The sequence below is a fragment of the Pyxicephalus adspersus genome, chromosome 4, assembly GCF_032062135.1.
Source record: "Pyxicephalus adspersus chromosome 4, UCB_Pads_2.0, whole genome shotgun sequence".
NCBI classification, from domain to species: Eukaryota; Metazoa; Chordata; class Amphibia; order Anura; family Pyxicephalidae; genus Pyxicephalus; species Pyxicephalus adspersus.
The window spans coordinates 33,115,072-33,134,456 of NC_092861.1; the positions used below are offsets into that span (position 1 = coordinate 33,115,072).

The window sequence follows — 19,385 nt, forward strand, 5'->3', positions numbered from 1 at the left end:
CTCATGACTAGACAAGTCCTTTACAAGGATTAATGACCCTTCTCCAAAGTTGCAGATAGTCCATTATAATAGCTCTGTATAGGGTTAGAGATTTTCTAAAAGAATTTATAACGCATAACATGTACTGATTAGTCCAATGATGGATGAAAAAAAAACTGTATAAGAATAGGGCGTGCTTGAACATAGAAGGGGAAGACACCTGTGGAAAGGGAAGAGTTGAATAGAGGTTAAGGGTGCAGTGTAATAAACTGTAAATACATGAAACCAGAACATTTTAGACAAATGTGGTCAACATGTTGGAATTGTGTGCCAAAAGTCTAGGATAAACAGATAGGTAAGGTTACCTTAGAATTCAAGCGTGCATATTGTGACGCTAGGCCACTTGGTAAATTCATCTCCTGACCCCAACTATGGCTGGAGTACAACCAGTGAGATAAACTGATTTGTAAAAAAAAAAAAAAAAAAAAAAACAGATATGAATTGGCCTGATGCTAATGTGTGTATGTGGGCAGCGGCTCTAAAAACCTTATTTATAAGATAAATGGCACCCAGCATGGAAGATGAACAGGTTTTCTCATGTAATCATAAACTGACAGAACAAATGCGTTTATACATTTTAAGTACATATAGATGGCCATACCATGTCAGATGAAGGGCATGATGCTGAAGAAGTTATTGCAATCATGCTAAATTTATCTCAGGTAAACCTGGTCTTTGATTACTTGTGATCATTGGTCAAGATATGTTACACGATAGATCGTTTTGATAAATACCTCTGCATTACTAACTGTGCTGAGGATCATATTCGTCCAGATCCTTATTCCACACACAAAAATTCAGTAAGATTATAGATGGTTTTAGCAGAATCTGTTGCCTTATTTTTTGTAGTATAAAAGTGGGTTTTATCTTTTTCCATTGAAGATTTAAGTTATGAATAAGTGTCAATAGTGAAGGCTTGGAATAAATTTCTGAGAAACGAATGTAGTAACACTAACGGCACTTGTCAATTGACTTTCTGTCTATGTAAGCCAGTGGGCCATTCTTGTAGGTGTATGTATCTTCCAGCAGGGTAATTTATTGGCTGAAAAAAAATAAGATATAAACTCCTGGGGGATGGAGAATTACTTTGTTCACAATCCACACCTTGTCTGCAAACAACTGCAGAACCTAGCCTTCAACTTGCAAATATTAAATATATGTCTAGGTAAGGAAGAATGTTGTTATGACCTCCAGTATCTTTGTAAAAATATTAGAAGAAAGGCTATAAGGGCTATGGAACAGAAGCAGCTGTTTTCAAGTTAAAAAGTACCCAAACATTTAGGTAAACCTGCAGTGCAAAATGCTTTTCCTGTTCATCACTGTCTGCACATAGCAGTCACCATCAGTCTGTTTCATTAAAGACCCTGGAATGCTTGGGTGCTGTAATCACCTAAGCCTCATACAAGATAAAGCAACTGATTGACCAGATCACTTGAATTTATCAACAACCAGCAGCATACACTTCCCTGCAACAGTGTAGCACTTGGGAATGAAGTCCGTTGTAATTTGTGATTTGCTGAATTGTTACCTAAAACCGGATGGTACACCTCAAAAAAGATTTCAAACAAACAAAACAACCAAGTCGAGTCACAAGTTGTTTATTAGGTGACTTAAGTCGGCCTCAAGTCCAAGTTGCGCGACTCAAGTTTCAAGCTCTGCAATGACGTGACCTCTTATATTGGTGGGCAGCAACTTTTACATTAGTGGCAGTGTAATGCCCATTAACATTGGTGTTCAAGGTACTGATCTCTTAAAATTGTAGTCAGCATAGTGTCCCCTTTCATTTATGGCCAGCGTATCAGCCTTTACACTGCTGGTCAGATTATTGATCCCTTACATTGGTGACAAGGGTAGTGTTACTTATATATGTTGTAAAGTAGGCACTACTTATAATAATGATGACTGTAATGACTCCCTACATAAGTGGTCAGCATGGTGACCCCTTAGATTAGTGGTCAATATAGTGACCCCCCTACTTTAGTACTTTTTTAGTAACCCTTTTCATTGGTGATTATAGCTGTAATGCCTTATGTTGGTGGTCAGCCCCCATACATAGTCATGTGGCTCCTCTTCCTACATTGATGGTCAATGTAATGACCACCTTATATTTGTGGTCAGTGCAGCCCCCCTTTACATTGGTAGCCAGTATAAAGACCCCTTACATTAGTTGTCAGTGTAGTGCTGCCTAACTTTAATGGTTAGTATTGTGCTCCTTTACATTGGTGGTCATAGTCGATACACCTTACATTGGTGGGAAATTAAGCCCCCTTAAACGTGTGTTTGCTTTAGATTCAAAATGGAAATGTAGCCAAACATTCACCTTGTCTAGAACTGGAAAAATGGGCTAATCTCTTATCTGTTAAATTATATGGCTTTATTATCCTATACACTAAGGCTACGTACACACGTGCAATGTTTCTCGTCCGATAATCACCTCATGGCTGATATCGGAAGAGAATCTGTCGTGTGTACAGCGCTCATCGTCCATCGTCCAAACGACTGTCCTGGCGGATCTGTGGACGATGGACGATGAGCGCTGTACACACGACTGTCCTGGCGGATCTGTGGACGATGGACAACGAACTGTCGTAATAGAAGTGAAGGGGGAGAGCGCCCAGTGGGGTGCCGCTCTGTCCTCCTCCCCCTCCCCTCTCAATAAAGGGGACTGGTGCTGTATGTACATCACTCGTTCTTGCATCGTGCAGTCATTAGTCGTTGGAAAGGATCGTGAAAAATTGCAAGTGTGTACATAGCCTAAGCAAAACTTGTTTTGTGCTAAAGCTTTCTATAGACGTGCAATTATTATCACTGGAAACTATTGTCGGTAGTCATTTCCAGTTCAAGAAGCCCAAATGAGCACTGTGCAAACATGACTGTTCTGCTGTACTGATCATGTCAGATAATGAACATCTACTGTCTGTATAAGGCTAACGTTTGCATTTGTAGACAAGTCTTTTTGTTGGAGTTTGATGAATGAGCAATCAATGCATACCAGCAAATATGAGATTCTAAGTAAATATGAAACATAACTGCAGTAAACAATTTTAGCCTCTTCTATCCAAAGAAAATCCTTGATTTACTTCCTGTGGGTCACAGTGTGCAATGTTCTGTCACAATTGTCATACCCATAATGTTCAGTAGTATTTAAATAGCATGTTTGCATTTTCTGAGTTTGCATGCCTTGCATTTAAATTTTGAATACCCACTTGGCTCATTATTTTTAGCTTTGATGGGTAAACACGGTCATTTGAGATTAGGCAGTTTGGTGCGATTTGCCTATTAATTTTCTATTCTAGAAATATGCAAAAGTAAGTGTACCTACACATGTTTTTTGGCCTACAGTGTGTTTTAAAGCTTAGTGCCAGTATTGTAGATGAATAGATTTTTTGTGATACATTAGAAGGTATTGGAGTGAAAGGAGGGGACCGGTAGATATAAACAGCAGCACAAAGGCTATGTACACACATTAGATTTTTGTTGTTGGAAAGGATCTTTCAAGATCATCTGATGTGTATACGTAACCTTACTCTGCTTGGAAGTTTGTGGCTTAAAAATAAGGTCAGAGCATCTCCAAATCATCTTATTGCAAGAAAAGTTCCTGGTTGGTGCCTACTAAAGAAAATAAGGACCAGTGAGTAGGCAATAGACTTAGTAATGTGCTGAAGGGAGGGTGGGAGGATAGCCTATTCTGTCCTATTCCTTTGAAAAGCTGCTGTAGTATAAGTTTTTGAAAGACTAATGACTGTAATTATAGGCATTGGACGTTATTGGAAGGCGAAGACATTGTGAATTAAGGACTGCTAATGTTTTGGCACCAAATACCACAGAACATTTTCAGAGATCTCGTAAAATCCTTGCCTTGATGGGTCAGGCTGTTCAGATACACAGTGGGGAATGGGACAATATTAGAAGGTTGTTTTGTATGTTTTGAATGGCTATAAAATATTAACATTTCTCATAGCTCACCCTAGCCTTCTCAAGATTCTAGTAAGATGTTAAATAGGTATATTTGGGGAATTTAAACAAAGAAAGCAACGGCAGGTTTCTACAGATAACTTTTAAAGAGTTTATGTGAAACCCTAAATAGAAGAGTCGATTTAGAAAAGCTGATAGGCAGGTGTTTTATGAGATGAGACTTAGAAGTCTCTTCTGTTAAACAACTTTTTTCGAGGGTGCTTTTTCTGTTGTACACACTAAGCTGCACATGGCGCAGTTCATTGTACAGTCCTGGAACAGGTGAAGATTCCAGCAGGAGCAATGCAACAAGGGAGATCTCAGATGCCACAGTGCTGGAGAGGTCTGGTTTGATGTCTAGGTGTTGCATACTGCATACAATTATGGCAAAAGCCTCGGCATTATTATTGGTTAATTTAGAGAAAATGGTTTATGAAATAGGATTTTTTTGACATTGTATTTTTTGAAATACACTTTAAATGTAGTAGGAGGCATAAATCACCATCATATATCCCTCTTCATGCACAGCTCAGTGAAGTCTTAAAAAAAAAAAAAAAAAAGTTTTTAAATTTCAGAACTACAGTTTGCTTTAATTTTACCCCTAGTGTATTTTAGGCTTTGGTGCATTGGTAGCACATGCAATATGCAAGTGTTAGCAGCAGGGGGCAGTAAATTGCCAAATAGTTTACCTCCTTGGTGGTTCATTTCTGTCTGGATTTATACTTCATGGAAATTTATTTTACAGTATATTATCATAGTATGAGTATAATAAAGTTTAAAACACAAAATCATGACAAAATAATAAATTAAATAAATAAAAAAATAAATTTAATAATAAACTTTGACATGATTTTGTGTTTCAAACTTATTAATACTTCTATTATATTCAGTGTATTGCATTCAATACAGTGATTTTGTATTGAATGCAATTCAAAATAATTTAAAATTCCTGCTTCGTCCCTACGGCTGTACGCATCGACGTCACCGGGAACTCCCGGGAGCGTGGGCGCATTCGCCGGGGGACAGATCGAGGAAGAGGATGCAGCCAGAGGAGGGCAGGCCACTGGAGGATGCCGATGGGACCAAGTAAGTCTTTATTTTTTACTTTAACTACCCCGTGTGACTCGGGGTTACCGCTTTCAGCTTGTTTTTTTTTTACCCCGAATGACACTCGGGCTTACGGCTAGGAAGGTTAACATTTTTTTTCCTTGTTGTATAAAATCCTTTATCCTTTATTATGGTTACAAAGTATTTTTTATAGCACCGACATATTAACCCCACTAACGGTAATCCCGAGTCAGACTCGGGGTACCTAAAAGCAGGATAAAAACCCACCTACCTTGTTCCGTTGCTGTCCCCTGGCGTCCTGCTGGTCCCGCAGGTCCTGGAGACACGTCTCCCTCCTCTGATCTCCCGCCGTGAAGTGCAGATTCGATCTACGGGATTTCCCGATGACGTCGGTGCATGCGTTGGTGCGTCTGGGACTTGGTGGCGGAAAATTCAAATAATTTTGTATTGGATTCAATACAAAATACCTGTATTGAGTCTAATACAAAGAAATATTCATATATTATGGTATAAGTATATTATATATGGTGCTGTACACTTATATTACATAAAACATTATTTTTTTATTTTTTTCAACAGTCTTTTGTGGGTTTTTTTTTTAAAGTTTAATATTAAATTTATTAACTATTAGACATGTGTCGGTGAGTTATGCCTAAGAATTATAAGTCTACAATGTAAAATAAATTTCCTTGCAAAAAATTGTAACGATTTTTGCATGGAAATTCGGCCAGAATCAGTGGGCTAGGGGGCATAGGCAGCATTGCACATAGTCCATAGTTATGTCACTAGCTGTCTCTCAAAGGGGCTCACAATCTAATGTCCCTACAATAGTCATATGTCATTATTACAGTCTAAGGACAATTTTGGGGAGAAGCCAACTAAAACCTAACTATGTTTTTGGAATGTGGGAGGAAACCCGAGAACCCAGGGGAAACCCACACAAACATAGGGAGAACCTGCAAACTCCATGCGGATAGTGTCCTGGACAAGACTCCAACCTCGAACCTAGCTCTGCTATGGCCAGAGTGCTAACCTCTGAACCACTGCCTGTCCCTATGCAGATGTTTAAAAATATATCTTTAAATACTTAAAAAAAAGTACACACATTTGTTTTAATATAAGCCTCTGTAATTGTAATCCTCTGCACAACAACACTGGGTTTGGGAAGGGGGTAGGGGGATTCAATTGGTCTCTTCATGCACATACACTGACAAGGATTATATTAAGAGAGTGATGAGTCTAATGCAGCTCCATCTTCATACAGTGCGTTGATGTCCAAACATTAATGCAGATGTTCCTCAAGGGTCGTTGAGGGTCATGGTACAGAGCAGCTCTGCAAACATGCACCATGGCAGTGATAAGATCACTGACAGCTTACAAGACCTGAGTAAATGAAGGAATAGGAGAAATGCTGCACTGAGGATGGAGCTCAGAAGACTGAAAAAGATGCTGTACAGTTCTTGTACAACTCCTGCTGGGGAGCCAGTTGTAGGTGTGAGCCATTGGTGATCAGGTTAGTCAATAAGTGAGGAATAGCTCTACTAGACTGGCAGCTCTGGATTAAACCCAAGACTGGCTAGGCTTTAAAATATCCCTAGTGTTCTCTCCAGCTTTTTTTAAGCTGGGTGGGAAACAAAAAACTTTAGGTGGGTAGTGACCCTGTATTGTGAGTCAACACTTCATTAATCACTCAAAAACTGGCGGGTGCCTTGAGAAAAGTTGCGGGTGGTGCGTCTGGCTAAAAGGGGCTGAGGAGATCACTGATCTCCCCTCCTGTGTATGTATAGCATCTTTTCCAGTTTGACTTACCCAACCCCTCTTTCAGTCTCTCCTATTTATTAGCGCATAAAAGGAATATAACTGCACAAGTTTTACTTTTGTTTCATATTCCATCAGGGAGATTTCTTGTAACCACTTTGTGTCCAATTGACATGGGTTTCACCAGATAGGAAGTATGGGTAATTCTAACCATGATACAGAAATACAAGTTGTAACCTTGTGGTTCCATTTGGAAAAATACCTTAACAATCTGAATTAGTAAGCACTTAAGAAGTATAAAAGCGGTTTCAGTTACAAAATTGTACTACTTTGATGGTCAAATGACCCAACTTCCTTGAAGATGGCAACGTGATGAAACCTCAAAAGAAATGTATTTAAACACAATGGAGCTATTATGAACAACTGGCAGCTAAAATAGTGCTCCACCCTATGAGGGAATCCTTAAATAAAATATGCAAACTGATTCATGAGGGTTGAGCTCTCACCAACATTCAGTAAACATAAAATCAAAGATAACATATTCAAGAACACTGGAAATCCTGTTTGGGTAGTAAAACAGGAATCTCTCCCCCACAGCACAAGTGATGGAGTTTACTTTTCATTCTAGTTACTTGTTAGTGTGATTTTGATTGTAGCAATCCCTTAATTTCATAGGTCTGTCTCCAGTCTGCCAAGCCATACAATCAGAGCCGTGAGATTAAAGTAAGGGCAATGTCACACAAGTAGCGGAGATTGGGATTGAATCTTGCTCGTATTTTGGTTTGTAGCTCTTTGTAGAGTTCCTGCTGTAGATAATCACAATTCTATTTAATGCAGCTATTTAAAGAACCTACAAATGGTACAAATCACTAGTGTCATGTCATTAGCAGCTGCATTGGAATAGATTTGTACAGTGCCTTTTGATGGTATTCATCTCGCGCAGTAGTTAGATTACATTACAACCTGAAATTGGATTTTTGTAGGGTTTAATACTGTCTGAATTTCAACCAGCCTACCACTTTAAATGGTGCAAAATATTTTAGTTTGACAAAGACCATAATAATCATTCTAAAGCCTATACCCCCACAAAGTCGCTACTTTGTACTGTCACCTCTTACTGCAAGTCTTTTGAAGCAGGTTTTACTAGCTTAGCCCATTTCTCCATTGTAATTTTTTACCTCTTTCCTCCGTGCACAATGCTTTAACTACAGTTATTTCTTATTTTTTTTTTTATTTAATTTTTTTTTTATAATTAAATTTTAATTAAATTTTAAGGTACAATGTATTTGGTACAACATGACTTGCTATTGAATGCTTAGCACACATGTTCATCTATTTCAGTGTTACAGTGACATCAGTATAAAGAAGATGGACTGTCATATCTTTAATTGTGGTCGTTAAAGATGTCAGTACATGTGTCCTGTAACACTGACATGTTTTGTTTGCTGTGACATGAGAGAATCATGTCTTCATCTGGCTGAATTCATCTTTAGTAGTCTCTGTTGATCTATGGAACCTGGATTTCCATATCACTTGCAGTTAGGCATGCTTAAAATTGATAATTATAGAAAATTGATGATCCTGGTTTTTAATCACATTATATTCACCTAAAATATTGCATTGAGCTGTTTGCTGTATTTTGTCTCATTAAATTCTTAGAGTTTTTAGCCATTTATTTGTCTTCCCTGTGAATTTTTGTGTTATATTTTTCCTATTGATTATATTATTTTATATTTAAAATTCCTAAACAGTTGAAAGAGTTGACATTGTCTGACAGTTTTTTCAATTTTTTTTGTTTTTATGCTTTGTTTATAACATGATTTAAATCTAATCATCACTCTTCTTTTATTTTGACAGGTTTTCGTCCCGTTTATTAAAACACAAAGAAAGAAAAAGCATTATGACAGCTGAGACTCAGACACTGAACTTTGGCCCTGAGTGGTGAGTTTGTGTAAATATACAAAGAAAAATATTCATGCTTAAAATAAGCTACAATAGAGATGATTTAAAAAATAACGTAATCGAACAAAAACAGTCACAATTTTTGCTTAGTGTGAGAAAAGGCTTACCTGTGCATTAAGTGGACCTCTGTTTAGTGAGGGTCACTTTATTGGGGCCCCCAACAACAACCTATACTTACCAATCCTTTGCTTTTTGCTTTGGCCTTTGGGTGAGATCAGGACTTTCCTTCCCCCCTCTATCTAACCGTGCTGGGTTCCTGGGTAACTATGTACCTGCACTGTCACATGTGAGCAAGGGGAGTGAGTTGCATTTTTTACATAGTCAAGAAGTAGGCCTGGGTAGCAAAAGGCAGGCAAGAAAAAGCTGCTGCAGGGGGCTGCAATTAAAGTTAAGCTGTTGCTTTTCCCTGTATGGAGAGAACACATATTCATACACCGGTGTTTAAATTTTCTCACATTTTGTAATATTGTTTTTTGAGATTTATGGGCTCCTGTACCGGCTTTAGCCAGGTACACATGTTCTTTTCAAAGGCTTGTTATTACAAGCCCTCTCTGATTCTGTCATTGTGGTAAACCTGTTTTTATTAACGTTACATAACTTTGTCACAAAAGTGCAGCAATATTTTAATACGGGCATAACAGCTTTTTGGTTCTTATTAGAGAAAAAAAAAATTAAGAATACCCATTCTGTAAATTATCATTTCTCTACCTGCCTACATGCCTCACTTTTGACTAAAACATTTTTTTCAGAATGTTTTACAGAAGTATTTAAGTTGTCATGTTGGTACAATTATTATTATTAGTATTATTAAACAGTATTTATATGGCATCAACATATTACGCAGTGGTGTACATGAAATAGGGGTTGCAAATGACAGACGGATACATACTGTGATACAGTAGGAAGAGAGGACCCTGCCTAGAAAAGCTTAAAATCTAAGAGGTGGAGGAAGTAGCTAGCATTGTCTCTAAATTTCTCTTATAAAATGATTACCTTATAGCTATGTAAAGGTGAATATTATTTGAGCACCAAACACATGATTTAGAGATTCCCTGGAAATCCTTTGGTTAACGTGGGTGATACTATGTAAATTAGGATTTAGGTACACTCACCGGCTACCAATATTGCTATTACTGGGTTGGACTTTCATTTGCCATCAGAACTGTTGTATTTTTTTGTTGCATAGATTTACGAGGTGCTAGAAAAATTCCTCTGGGATTTTAGCTCATATTGACAGGGTAATCATGCAGTTTCTGCAGATTTGTTAACAGTACATCCGTGATGGTTTTCTATTCTTGCCTTCTCATTCCTTGTTAACCCTAGGGTACCAAAACCATGAAGAAATGTAAAATCAGCTAAATTTGCTTTCTCTGATTTTATTAAGCCAAGCATTTTAATGTCATTATGTGTACTGCAGGTCCCTTCAGATCTCCTGGATAAAGAGTTTCAGCCTATTTTAAAAGAGGAGCCCCTACTACCGTTGGCACTTGTATGTCATTATGTGTACTGCAGGTCCCTTCAGATCTCCTGGATAAAGAGTTTCAGCCTATTTTAAAAGAGGAGCCCCTACTACCGTTGGCACTTGTTCCATTTACTGAGGAAGAGCAGGTGGGTTCACAACTAGCTGACAAACCTACAATATAACTTACGTAAACTTTATGATCTGCATGTGTAGTAAAGCAGCTTTGAATCTGTGACTTCATTGGTCCTTTACCTTGGTCTAAAGCCAGCCACGCCTACAGACATCGTGTTATAAAAATGCATCTTGGTATTTCTCATGTGAGACCCTTTACTGTTCAGGCTTACAGATATATATTTCTTCCAAATGAATGTGTACAGTGGTACCTTGGTATAAGTCCTTAATCCGTTCCAGATCCTTGGATTTATACAAACCAGGTCTTCTACTAAACAAATTTCTCCCATAAGAAATACAAGGAACATGATTAATCCATCCCCATGAAAAAAATCCTATGTTATTGGCATATTATGCATTGATGGGGCTGTATAAAATAAATAAACACTGCATAATACTAAAATACATAAATACAAAAGCAATTATATGAGATAAATAAAAATTTACCCTCACTTTACCTCACTGAGAAGAGTCGAGTGCCTACTAGGATGGTGCTGAGAAGGGAGGAGGAGATGTTATGTAATTCAAAGAGAGTTATAGTGCGGGTTGTACACTGAATGGTAGCAACTGGCGTACTGTCGCTCATGGGCAGTCGAGGCTTTGTCTCGAGAGAGGTAAATAAGTGCAGCGTGCGGAGTTATGAATCATTTTGACCCATACAAGTTTTAGCACAGAGGTTGTATATCAAGAAAAATTATTCCAAAGCGGACTTATACTGAGGTACTACTGTATTTTATTGTGTAGACTTCCTAGAAAAGTACTTCCAGTTAGCAGGCCATTTGGCTGTAATTATAGAATTTTCCTTTTTATATTGGATAATGAACACAGAGATGTGACACACTCCTACTGTCAACTAGCAAAGTTATTTTTTAAGTTTAGCAAAGTGGAAGGGGTGGCTTTGTGAATTCTGATTAATAATTTGTGGTCTGTCTGCCTTGAAAATTAGTTGTAGTTCTGTAAATCCGTTTCTTCCCCCCATTATTTGTTCATTACGTACACTAACTATTAATTTTACTTGCAAAGGAATGTTGGTTGCGTGAGAAATCCTGGATAGTGATTTCACAAAAAAAGAAAAGTATTTTCTCTGAAACTGCTGCAGGCTTTTCTAGGATAGCCAGTTGAGATTTGAATAGGGCTTCGATGAGTTGTTAATTCTGATATGTAAGGCTGCATTGTTCTTTTATTCTCAGAAGAAAAATATTATCCAGTTACTGGCATTCTTGATTTATTCTACTAATCATTATGGGCATTTTTTTTTAATAGGGCTTCGATGAGTTGTTAATTCTGATATGTAAGGCTGCATTGTTCTTTTATTCTCAGAAGAAAAATATTATCCAGTTACTGGCATTCTTGATTTATTCTACTAATCATTATGGGCATTTTTTTTTCTTTACCCACAGAGAAACTTCTCTATGTCTGTTAACAGTACCGCTGTGCTGCGTCTCATGGGGAGGGGCACCGGTGGTGGAGGAGGGACAGTAGTAGGGGCTCCTAGAGGTCGGAGTTCTTCCAGAGGTCGAGGTAAGGAGTTTAGCCTTGTTTTTCTCTTTATAAGAACTTCAAAGTTTTCAAATATAATTAAAGCAATTAGAACTGTCAGGTTTTCATTGCTGCTTTTGTCCCAGTTAGGGTGATTTATTCCCTGTAACTAACCCCCCCACCCACCTTCACAACTAACTGTGGGGGATAAATATATAGACTATATACCCGACATCCGTATACAAGACAGGATATGGATGAAGATCTTTAAAGATTGATTATTTTTTAATTTTCACACAATTTTTCTGGGTAAATAGGCAGAATTCAGTCATTTAGTGGGGTCATGAACGGGAACATTCTTCTCAGTAACACAATATTTTATGTGAACCTAAATGTTTTACACCAGGATATAAATATATAGTCCTCCATATTACTTGTTACCTGCTCTTGGACTATTAATGTGGTATACTATGCCCAGCCGGTGTGTAATGGAGTTTGCTTGTCGAGCTTTACTTTGGGTTTAGAAGTTTGAAAAACTTAAGAGATCTGTGTACAGTATATCCAAAGGCAAAACTTCAAAATTTCATTATATTAGGAAGTGTTTATATTCCCTGCCAGGTTTGTAATGCAATGCCATTTATTAGGCAGACTTTTCTTCATTTATCATGTTAACTGCTGTCTAAAAGGGAACTTTCTTTTCACACCCTGTTGTGTTTTACAGAATAAAAGTCTCTCCTGCTCCTTTTTCTGCTTTATTAAATCTGTTAATTTCAGCACTAGTTTATAACATTAGAACATGGTTATTTACATGGCTTGTCAGTTCATTGTAACTTGTCATTGTTGAAGTCAAACAGATTTTATTTTATACAATATGACTTTTTCTGTACCCTTTTTGTACCTTGAAAGAAGAACAAACATTTAAGTTGGACCATTTTGTCTCGGTCCTTTTTTTTTTATAACTGTAGATTTAACCTGAAAAATTAATAAACATTTTGCAGAACAAATTAGGGTTTATTCACTAAAAAAAAGTAGGATGTATTCACTTTGAAAAGTGCACTTTCACTCAGCTCCCTGAGTAAGCTGAATCAGTGTTGTGTTATGTAGAAACTGCTCTTCAGTCACCAATATTACGTTGGGTCTTCCTGCAGCTGATCTTACCCCATGACTGACGTATTAGTGCCTAAGGCTACATACACACGTGCAATAATTGTTTGAAAACAAATGATTAACAACCAATCGTCCGGTAATTGTTAACAAAAGGCGTGACCAACGACTGGCTTATGAAGATGAATGAGGAATGTCGCTGGAAACGAACCACCGATTCGGCGGATCTGTTTGGAAGACAATCGTTCGCTGTCTGTTGTGTATACGGCTGTTAAGTGATCGTGGATTGTTCTGTGATACCCTTCTTCCCGGACACATCACTTCCTGCATCGTTAAAACAATGGTATCTAGTGTGTGTACATTATTAATGGATTATATTTGAACAATGGTATTGTTACAGCAAGTACGGAATCGTGCACTATACGATCGTTCAAAATAATTATGAATAATCGTTACAGTCGTTTCTCTAACGATAATTATGGCACGTGTGTAGCCTTATTCTGCACTGTGTCTCTATCTGAGGGCAGTCATCTGGGGGAGTTGTATCAACAGATCTCCTTTTGAATCTTCTGTTACTCGCAGGTGGTTTATAATAAAGGAAGAGGAAGAGGAGAAGGTGGTTTCTACCAAAGAAGTTTTGATGAAGTTGAGAGTGGATTTGGCCGAGGAACACGAGAGATGCATCGGTCACAAAGTTGGGAAGAAAGGTGAGATAATGGAAAACTATAATAAAAATTTGACTAAGCCATTTAAAGCATTATTAGGAACAGTTGTAGTTTGAATAGGATAATCTGGAAAAGGTCAATTTAAATTGTCCAGGCTTTGAATTATAAAATATTCTAGTAACATCACAAAAATCACTGAGAATCTTGCCATATCTAAATATTGTTGTATCTAACCTCCACATATTTTAGAGAGCAGAGCAAATTGTAAAGCCTCCACTGCTGCCACATTTCATTTGCTACTGCCATTAAACAGTATAATGTATTGAAATCTGTCAGCTTTTTAGGTGGATTCTTTCCCCAAAATGAGGGGAAATATCTCCCAAAGGGACACCTAAACTGCATTGAAATCTCTACAGGGGCTTACCCTTCCCCATTCTTAAAAATATAAAACTTTTGGCTAAGTTGGGCTTACATTTTTTGTTGATCAGTGATGCACTTAGATGCTTATCACTCATATACTTGCTTTACAGGTAATAGTTTCACTATTGAGGTTGTTTGATCAATAACATTTTAGTTAAAAGGGAAACAATAAATCTTGGTGGAAAATCTAAACTTATCAGAATCATTCTGATCTCTGTTAGTGTTTGGATGATCACCTTGATTTTGAAACTGTTAGATCCATGAACAATTGATGGATTGCTACATATAAAGCCAGTATTAGAATTTGTATTAAACTGCCATTACATTTTATAAAGGTGAAATAACAATAATTAATAAACAAGTTACACAATGGCAGGAAATTTATAAAATAGATGGACCATCTGAACGCTGTCTTTTTCTTCCCCACCAGAGGAGATCGTCGATTTGAAAAAACAGCACGAAAAGAAGCAGGTAAATGTTCTTTCTGTTTGCTTGCTTTAGATTTGGAGTTGTCTATATACACACACAATCTGCTTAGTGCTGGCTGGCCAGATTCATTTGAATTTAGGTATCTAGTCAGTTTTATTTATGAACAATAATAGAATGCAGATAATATGCAGACCACAATAACGTTCAAACGATCGTAATGAAAGTAAAGGGGAGAGAGTGCATCGCAAGTAGAGCACTCGTTCATGCATAGTGCAATCATTGCACATGTGTACATAGATTGTAGATTGTAGACGTAGATTGTAAAAATAGGCTTGTAGGCACCATTTGTAGTCAGGCATTAATTTTAGATTTAAAGCTCTCCTCCTATTGCAAAAGTAGGAGATAAAGATAGAGAAACAATGTATTTAAAGAAAAGCTCAGTGTTGCCTACTTTAACCAATCAGATATGTTTTGGTTCATGTGTGATTGTGATACAAAATCTGGTAACAATTTATACCCATAAACTTCTACCTATGCTCCTTATAATTAAAAAATAAATAAATAAAATGCCTGTAATGCTGTCCGAACATTTACATTTCACTTCAAGGTATTGGTGTTTGGTATTTTCTTTAGTTTTCGATTAGGTATGCCTGACAGAGCACAAAATAATTTCAGTATGTTTAACTGAATAGAAACAGAACAATCAGAATGTAATGCCTTTTGCTGCCTGAAAGAATATATATATTTTATTTTTTCACACCATAAGAAGACAAGTGTCAGTGCCCGTGTGTAATAGCTGTGTCATAAAGAGACATTTATTGTCATGTTGCTCTCTCATTGCCACCACTCTGCGTGCATCTGTCTACATAGACACATTGATCAGCAGCAGGGAATTATCTGGAAGCACACAGTTTATTCCGGTTTACTGTCTAAAATATATTGAGTGGGAAATGCAGGGCCAGCCTCTGTGCAGTCCCTTTGCTTCTTCTGCTCTGACACAAGCAATGCTCCCTGTCTGTAACTGTGCTTTCTCCTGGTAGTCTGGTAGAAGGTGGTGTTAAGGGTTAGTACAATAATTCCAATAGGTGAAGAGTCTGATTCATTGCAAAGGTCAAGCTGGTATGCATGAGGTTTAACATATGTCTTGTTGGAATGTGTTTGCTGTATGTCTGTGTCTATCATATATAACTCTATAAAAAGCTTACATGAATGTCAAGAAAGCATGCATGTATATTTGCTATATTAATGCACCTGCATTCATCTATACTGTCCTTTTTCATGTTAGCATTGTAAGTGTAAGTCAGTCTCCTTGCTTTTTACAGTGCACTGCACATTTTAAAGAACAGTTTAAAACAGTTTACACTGGCTTCGCAAATGTGTCCATTGTATCATCTGCATTTCAGTATCTGTACAAGTGGTTTGGTGTACATGTATCAATGTGCTGGTCCACTTTCTGCACATAACAGTGGTCTCTTAAGCCTTTTCTGTCTTTTTGGAGTGCTTGCACTCCCCTGAGCAATTCATTATTGTAGTTGTACATTGCTATGTCGGCAATGTCCCACATACCCCTGTATTATCAAAGGGTAGTTTGTAGTTGCTTGAAATACTTCAGTAAGGTATCGCAGAACAGTCTTTGGAGCCTTGGTAATACCACCCTCTCTTCCTGTGGGAATTTCCTTTTAGAGAAGTGTCAGCATTATTACCGGAATGAGGATGGCTGAAAGGGATAAGGAAAGGAACAGAATTTAAGTGTTTTACTCCCCCAGTCCAGTCTCGCAGATTTGAAAGGTGTCACCTCTCTGCCCATTGGCACAAACTTCCAGCTCTGTTTTGTAGGATTGTCTGTGTGTAGCTTGTGGTAACTCAGGCAGTGGACGGCCAAAACTTTCCATGCAGATGCGATATCCTCCTTCAGGTCGACGTGTTAGGCATGGTGCAAACCGATGACCTTGAAGTATTTCACTTGGTAGATATGAGGTACGGCTCTGGCAAATTTCCCCTGAGCCTTCCTGAGTTGCAGATAAACAGACCACAAGCTCCAAATGACCTGAGGAGGAAAGTGTCTCACGCTGCAATAAGGCTGCCAGAGGGCTTCCAGGAGAAAGACTGTGGGTGTAGGTAAGAGGGAAGGAGAAGAAAGGGCACTCCATGCTGCAAGCTTGATTATCCAGTGAAAAATCCACACTGACTTGTTGGATTTGCCCATCACCTCTCTCTTGATAAAGAATTCCACTTACTCTTACCATCGTCAAAGGACTGGGTCGTGTGTTGGCAACTTGGAACATTAAACATGGCTTTCCTTCAGGACTGCCCACCACTGCTAGTCTCGAGAAGAGGATTGAGGGGGAACGATTCTTTGGTCTTGCTATTTTGGCTACAAAAACACCTGTTAAATACATAATTTACAGTGGGTTAGCATACAAGAGATAATAGACAATTGAAAACATAACCTCTTTATTAATAATTTTGTTAATTGAATTTGATATTCAAAGTGTAAGAATCTGTTACCTGTAATAAAGGCCTCCAGCATTAGCCCGAGAAGCATCTGTACTGCAAGAAGAGCAATAGCACTTGGGCAGTCCCCACTTGGAAACATGGTTCCATATCCAATTGTTAGCTGTGTCTCCAATGAGAATGAAAAAGCAGCGGTGAAGCTAGTGATGTACTTGACACAGATAGTGTGGTTTTCTGGTGGGTCATCATGGTCTAGAGCTAAATCCCCATTCATCTCTGCTAGTAGATACCAAAACACTGCAAACAGTAGCCAGTGGGCCAGGAAGGAAGCAGAAAAGGCCAGCATCATCCAACGCCAGCGCATATCCAGCAACAATCCCCATATGTCACGCAGATAAGAAAGACCCTTCCCCTGCATCCCAACTGCTTTTATAGTGCTATGTCCATCCTTAGTCACCAGTCGATAAGAACAAGAGTTGAGTAGCGTACATCTTGGAGAACGGCTGTGAGTGTCCTCATCCCGATCTGTGCTGACCTGAAGCACCACTGTAAAGAGAACTTGGTTATTTTATGGAATTGTCTGCTGAAACAATAAATTAGGGTGCAAGGTAGACATTATATGATAAAGGTTATAGTTCAATAGTGCTATGATGGTAGTAATATACATAATCTATAACCAGCCAATTAATCTTACTGCCAGTTTGACAATAAAAATTAGCAGGGCTTCCCATTTACTGAAAAATGTGTAAGGGTATATATGTGAGCAGCCATTCCTGATCCTTAAAAATCCATTTACTAAAACAAGCATGCTAATGAATTCTGGCTTTACATACATCTCTCTGGCTAGTTTGTTTTAAAGTTTTTTCTAAGATGCTGCTATGGAACAAGTCGATATAAATCATTTTTTGGACACAGAATGAAACCAACAGAACATGCATCTTCAAAAATTGCCTGCATTGACAGCTTCCATGTTTATCTTTACACTTTTGACATAATCCCAATTTTTTGGATAATGTTTTCAAAAATGAACGGCTCATTGCTGTCCTGCTCTATGAATCTGCTGGTAACCGCTTGGACAGGTTGCTGTCACTTTGAAGCGGCCCTTAACACAACACTTTGGTGCATGAATAACTGTGTAGCATGCTGCACTAGAAATGTTTGAACCAAACAGCATTTCTTAGTATAAAAACTGGTGAAAAGCAAAACTAAAGGTAATATTTATATTCACTTCAATTACATTTTTAGCTGAACTAGAAATATTACATCTGTTTAGTTACTTTAGGTAGCATTTCCGCTTCACTTCCATATTTACACAACTTTTATTCATATAGACAGTCTATGGAAACATGGGCAAGCAAATCTGCTAAAAACTAGTATTTAAAAAAACACATTCCGGTATCATTTTAGGATTTTAGGATAAACTGGCCTGGAATGTTTACAAACTAAACCTGTGTTCTAATACCACACCTGATCATTCTAGAATGCCAAAACAAAAACTTGGTGCAGTGTCAATCATTGCTTTTACTTACTTTTTGTAGATGGTCAGAGACCTGGTGAACCACTTTTCTCTCTTGTCAATAGGTGAATATCATTCAGTAGAATGAGAACTCAAGGGGGTGGGGTAAAGTTTTCTTTATTGCTTGTGTCCTTTCACACGTGACATTCAAAAGTTTCTTGATCAATCTGTGCAAAACAGAACAGTTTACAAGAAGATTGTAACAAAATGATTCTGAGGCCTACTTCATGACAGACACTTTGTGTTGCTCTGGTCCTCTTGCGGACATCTCCACCCCCTCCAGCCAAAGGCACCTGAGCTGATTCTGGCTTTGTTCCCTGAAGGCAAGCAGGGGCCTGTGCCTGCATAGCCCCAGTGTTCTGAGCTGGTGCCAGACTAAAAGAGGGAGGGGGTGGGGGGGTTGGGGGAATAGTGTTTGTGTTATGGTTTCACGCTCAGGGGTAAGCTGCTTTTTAGATGCATACATCATGATGCTCATGTGACATGTCCCGCTGCGGGAAAATATCCAGGCTTTGTTCACTCTGGGATGCATTGGAGGACAGGTAGGTTTCACCTGGATGTTACAAAAACTTTGCTGCTCAGTAAGTATAGCTCAGAAAGTTTTCCACTGTTGGCTTTCGACAGCGGCATTCTTGTCACAGTGTGTGACTTTTTATCAAGCTGTGCTAGAAAAGAGTCTTTCTCTGCAATTTAGAAAACCTGCTTTAGCACTGCTTTACTGTTAATGAATTCTACAAATATGTTACACAAGAAAAGTATAAGCATTTGCCTTAGGTTATTTTCAATATCTATATGTACATATTTGCAAAATCCCTAGGTCTAGGTTGCTCTTATTAGTTTGGATACTCTGGATTTACATTGACAATTTGTGCAAGAGTATATTAGGTGTTAATATTAGGTATTA

General features: G+C 38.1%; 2 protein-coding genes across 2 annotated transcripts in view; one reads left to right on the forward strand and one right to left on the reverse strand.

Annotated features, from left to right (window-relative positions):
* The first annotated feature begins 10,272 nt into the window (after nt 1-10,272).
* GIGYF2 (GRB10 interacting GYF protein 2) overlaps nt 10,273-19,385 on the forward strand; it is a 46,027-nt gene continuing 36,914 nt past the window's right edge. Inside the window, exons 1-4 of the mRNA XM_072410117.1 lie at nt 10,273-10,389; nt 11,815-11,935; nt 13,596-13,704; nt 14,513-14,553. Of these exons, the coding sequence (XP_072266218.1) occupies nt 10,273-10,389; nt 11,815-11,935; nt 13,596-13,704; nt 14,513-14,553 (388 nt within the window). The remainder of the gene's footprint in view (nt 10,390-11,814; nt 11,936-13,595; nt 13,705-14,512; nt 14,554-19,385) is intronic.
* On the reverse strand, nt 15,230-18,648 carry KCNJ13 (potassium inwardly rectifying channel subfamily J member 13; the record flags this gene model as incomplete). The annotated part of the gene is given in 3 exon segments (XM_072407779.1): nt 15,230-16,897; nt 17,020-17,511; nt 18,495-18,648. Coding segments are annotated over 3 exon segments (1,125 nt in total). The 3' UTR covers nt 15,230-16,265.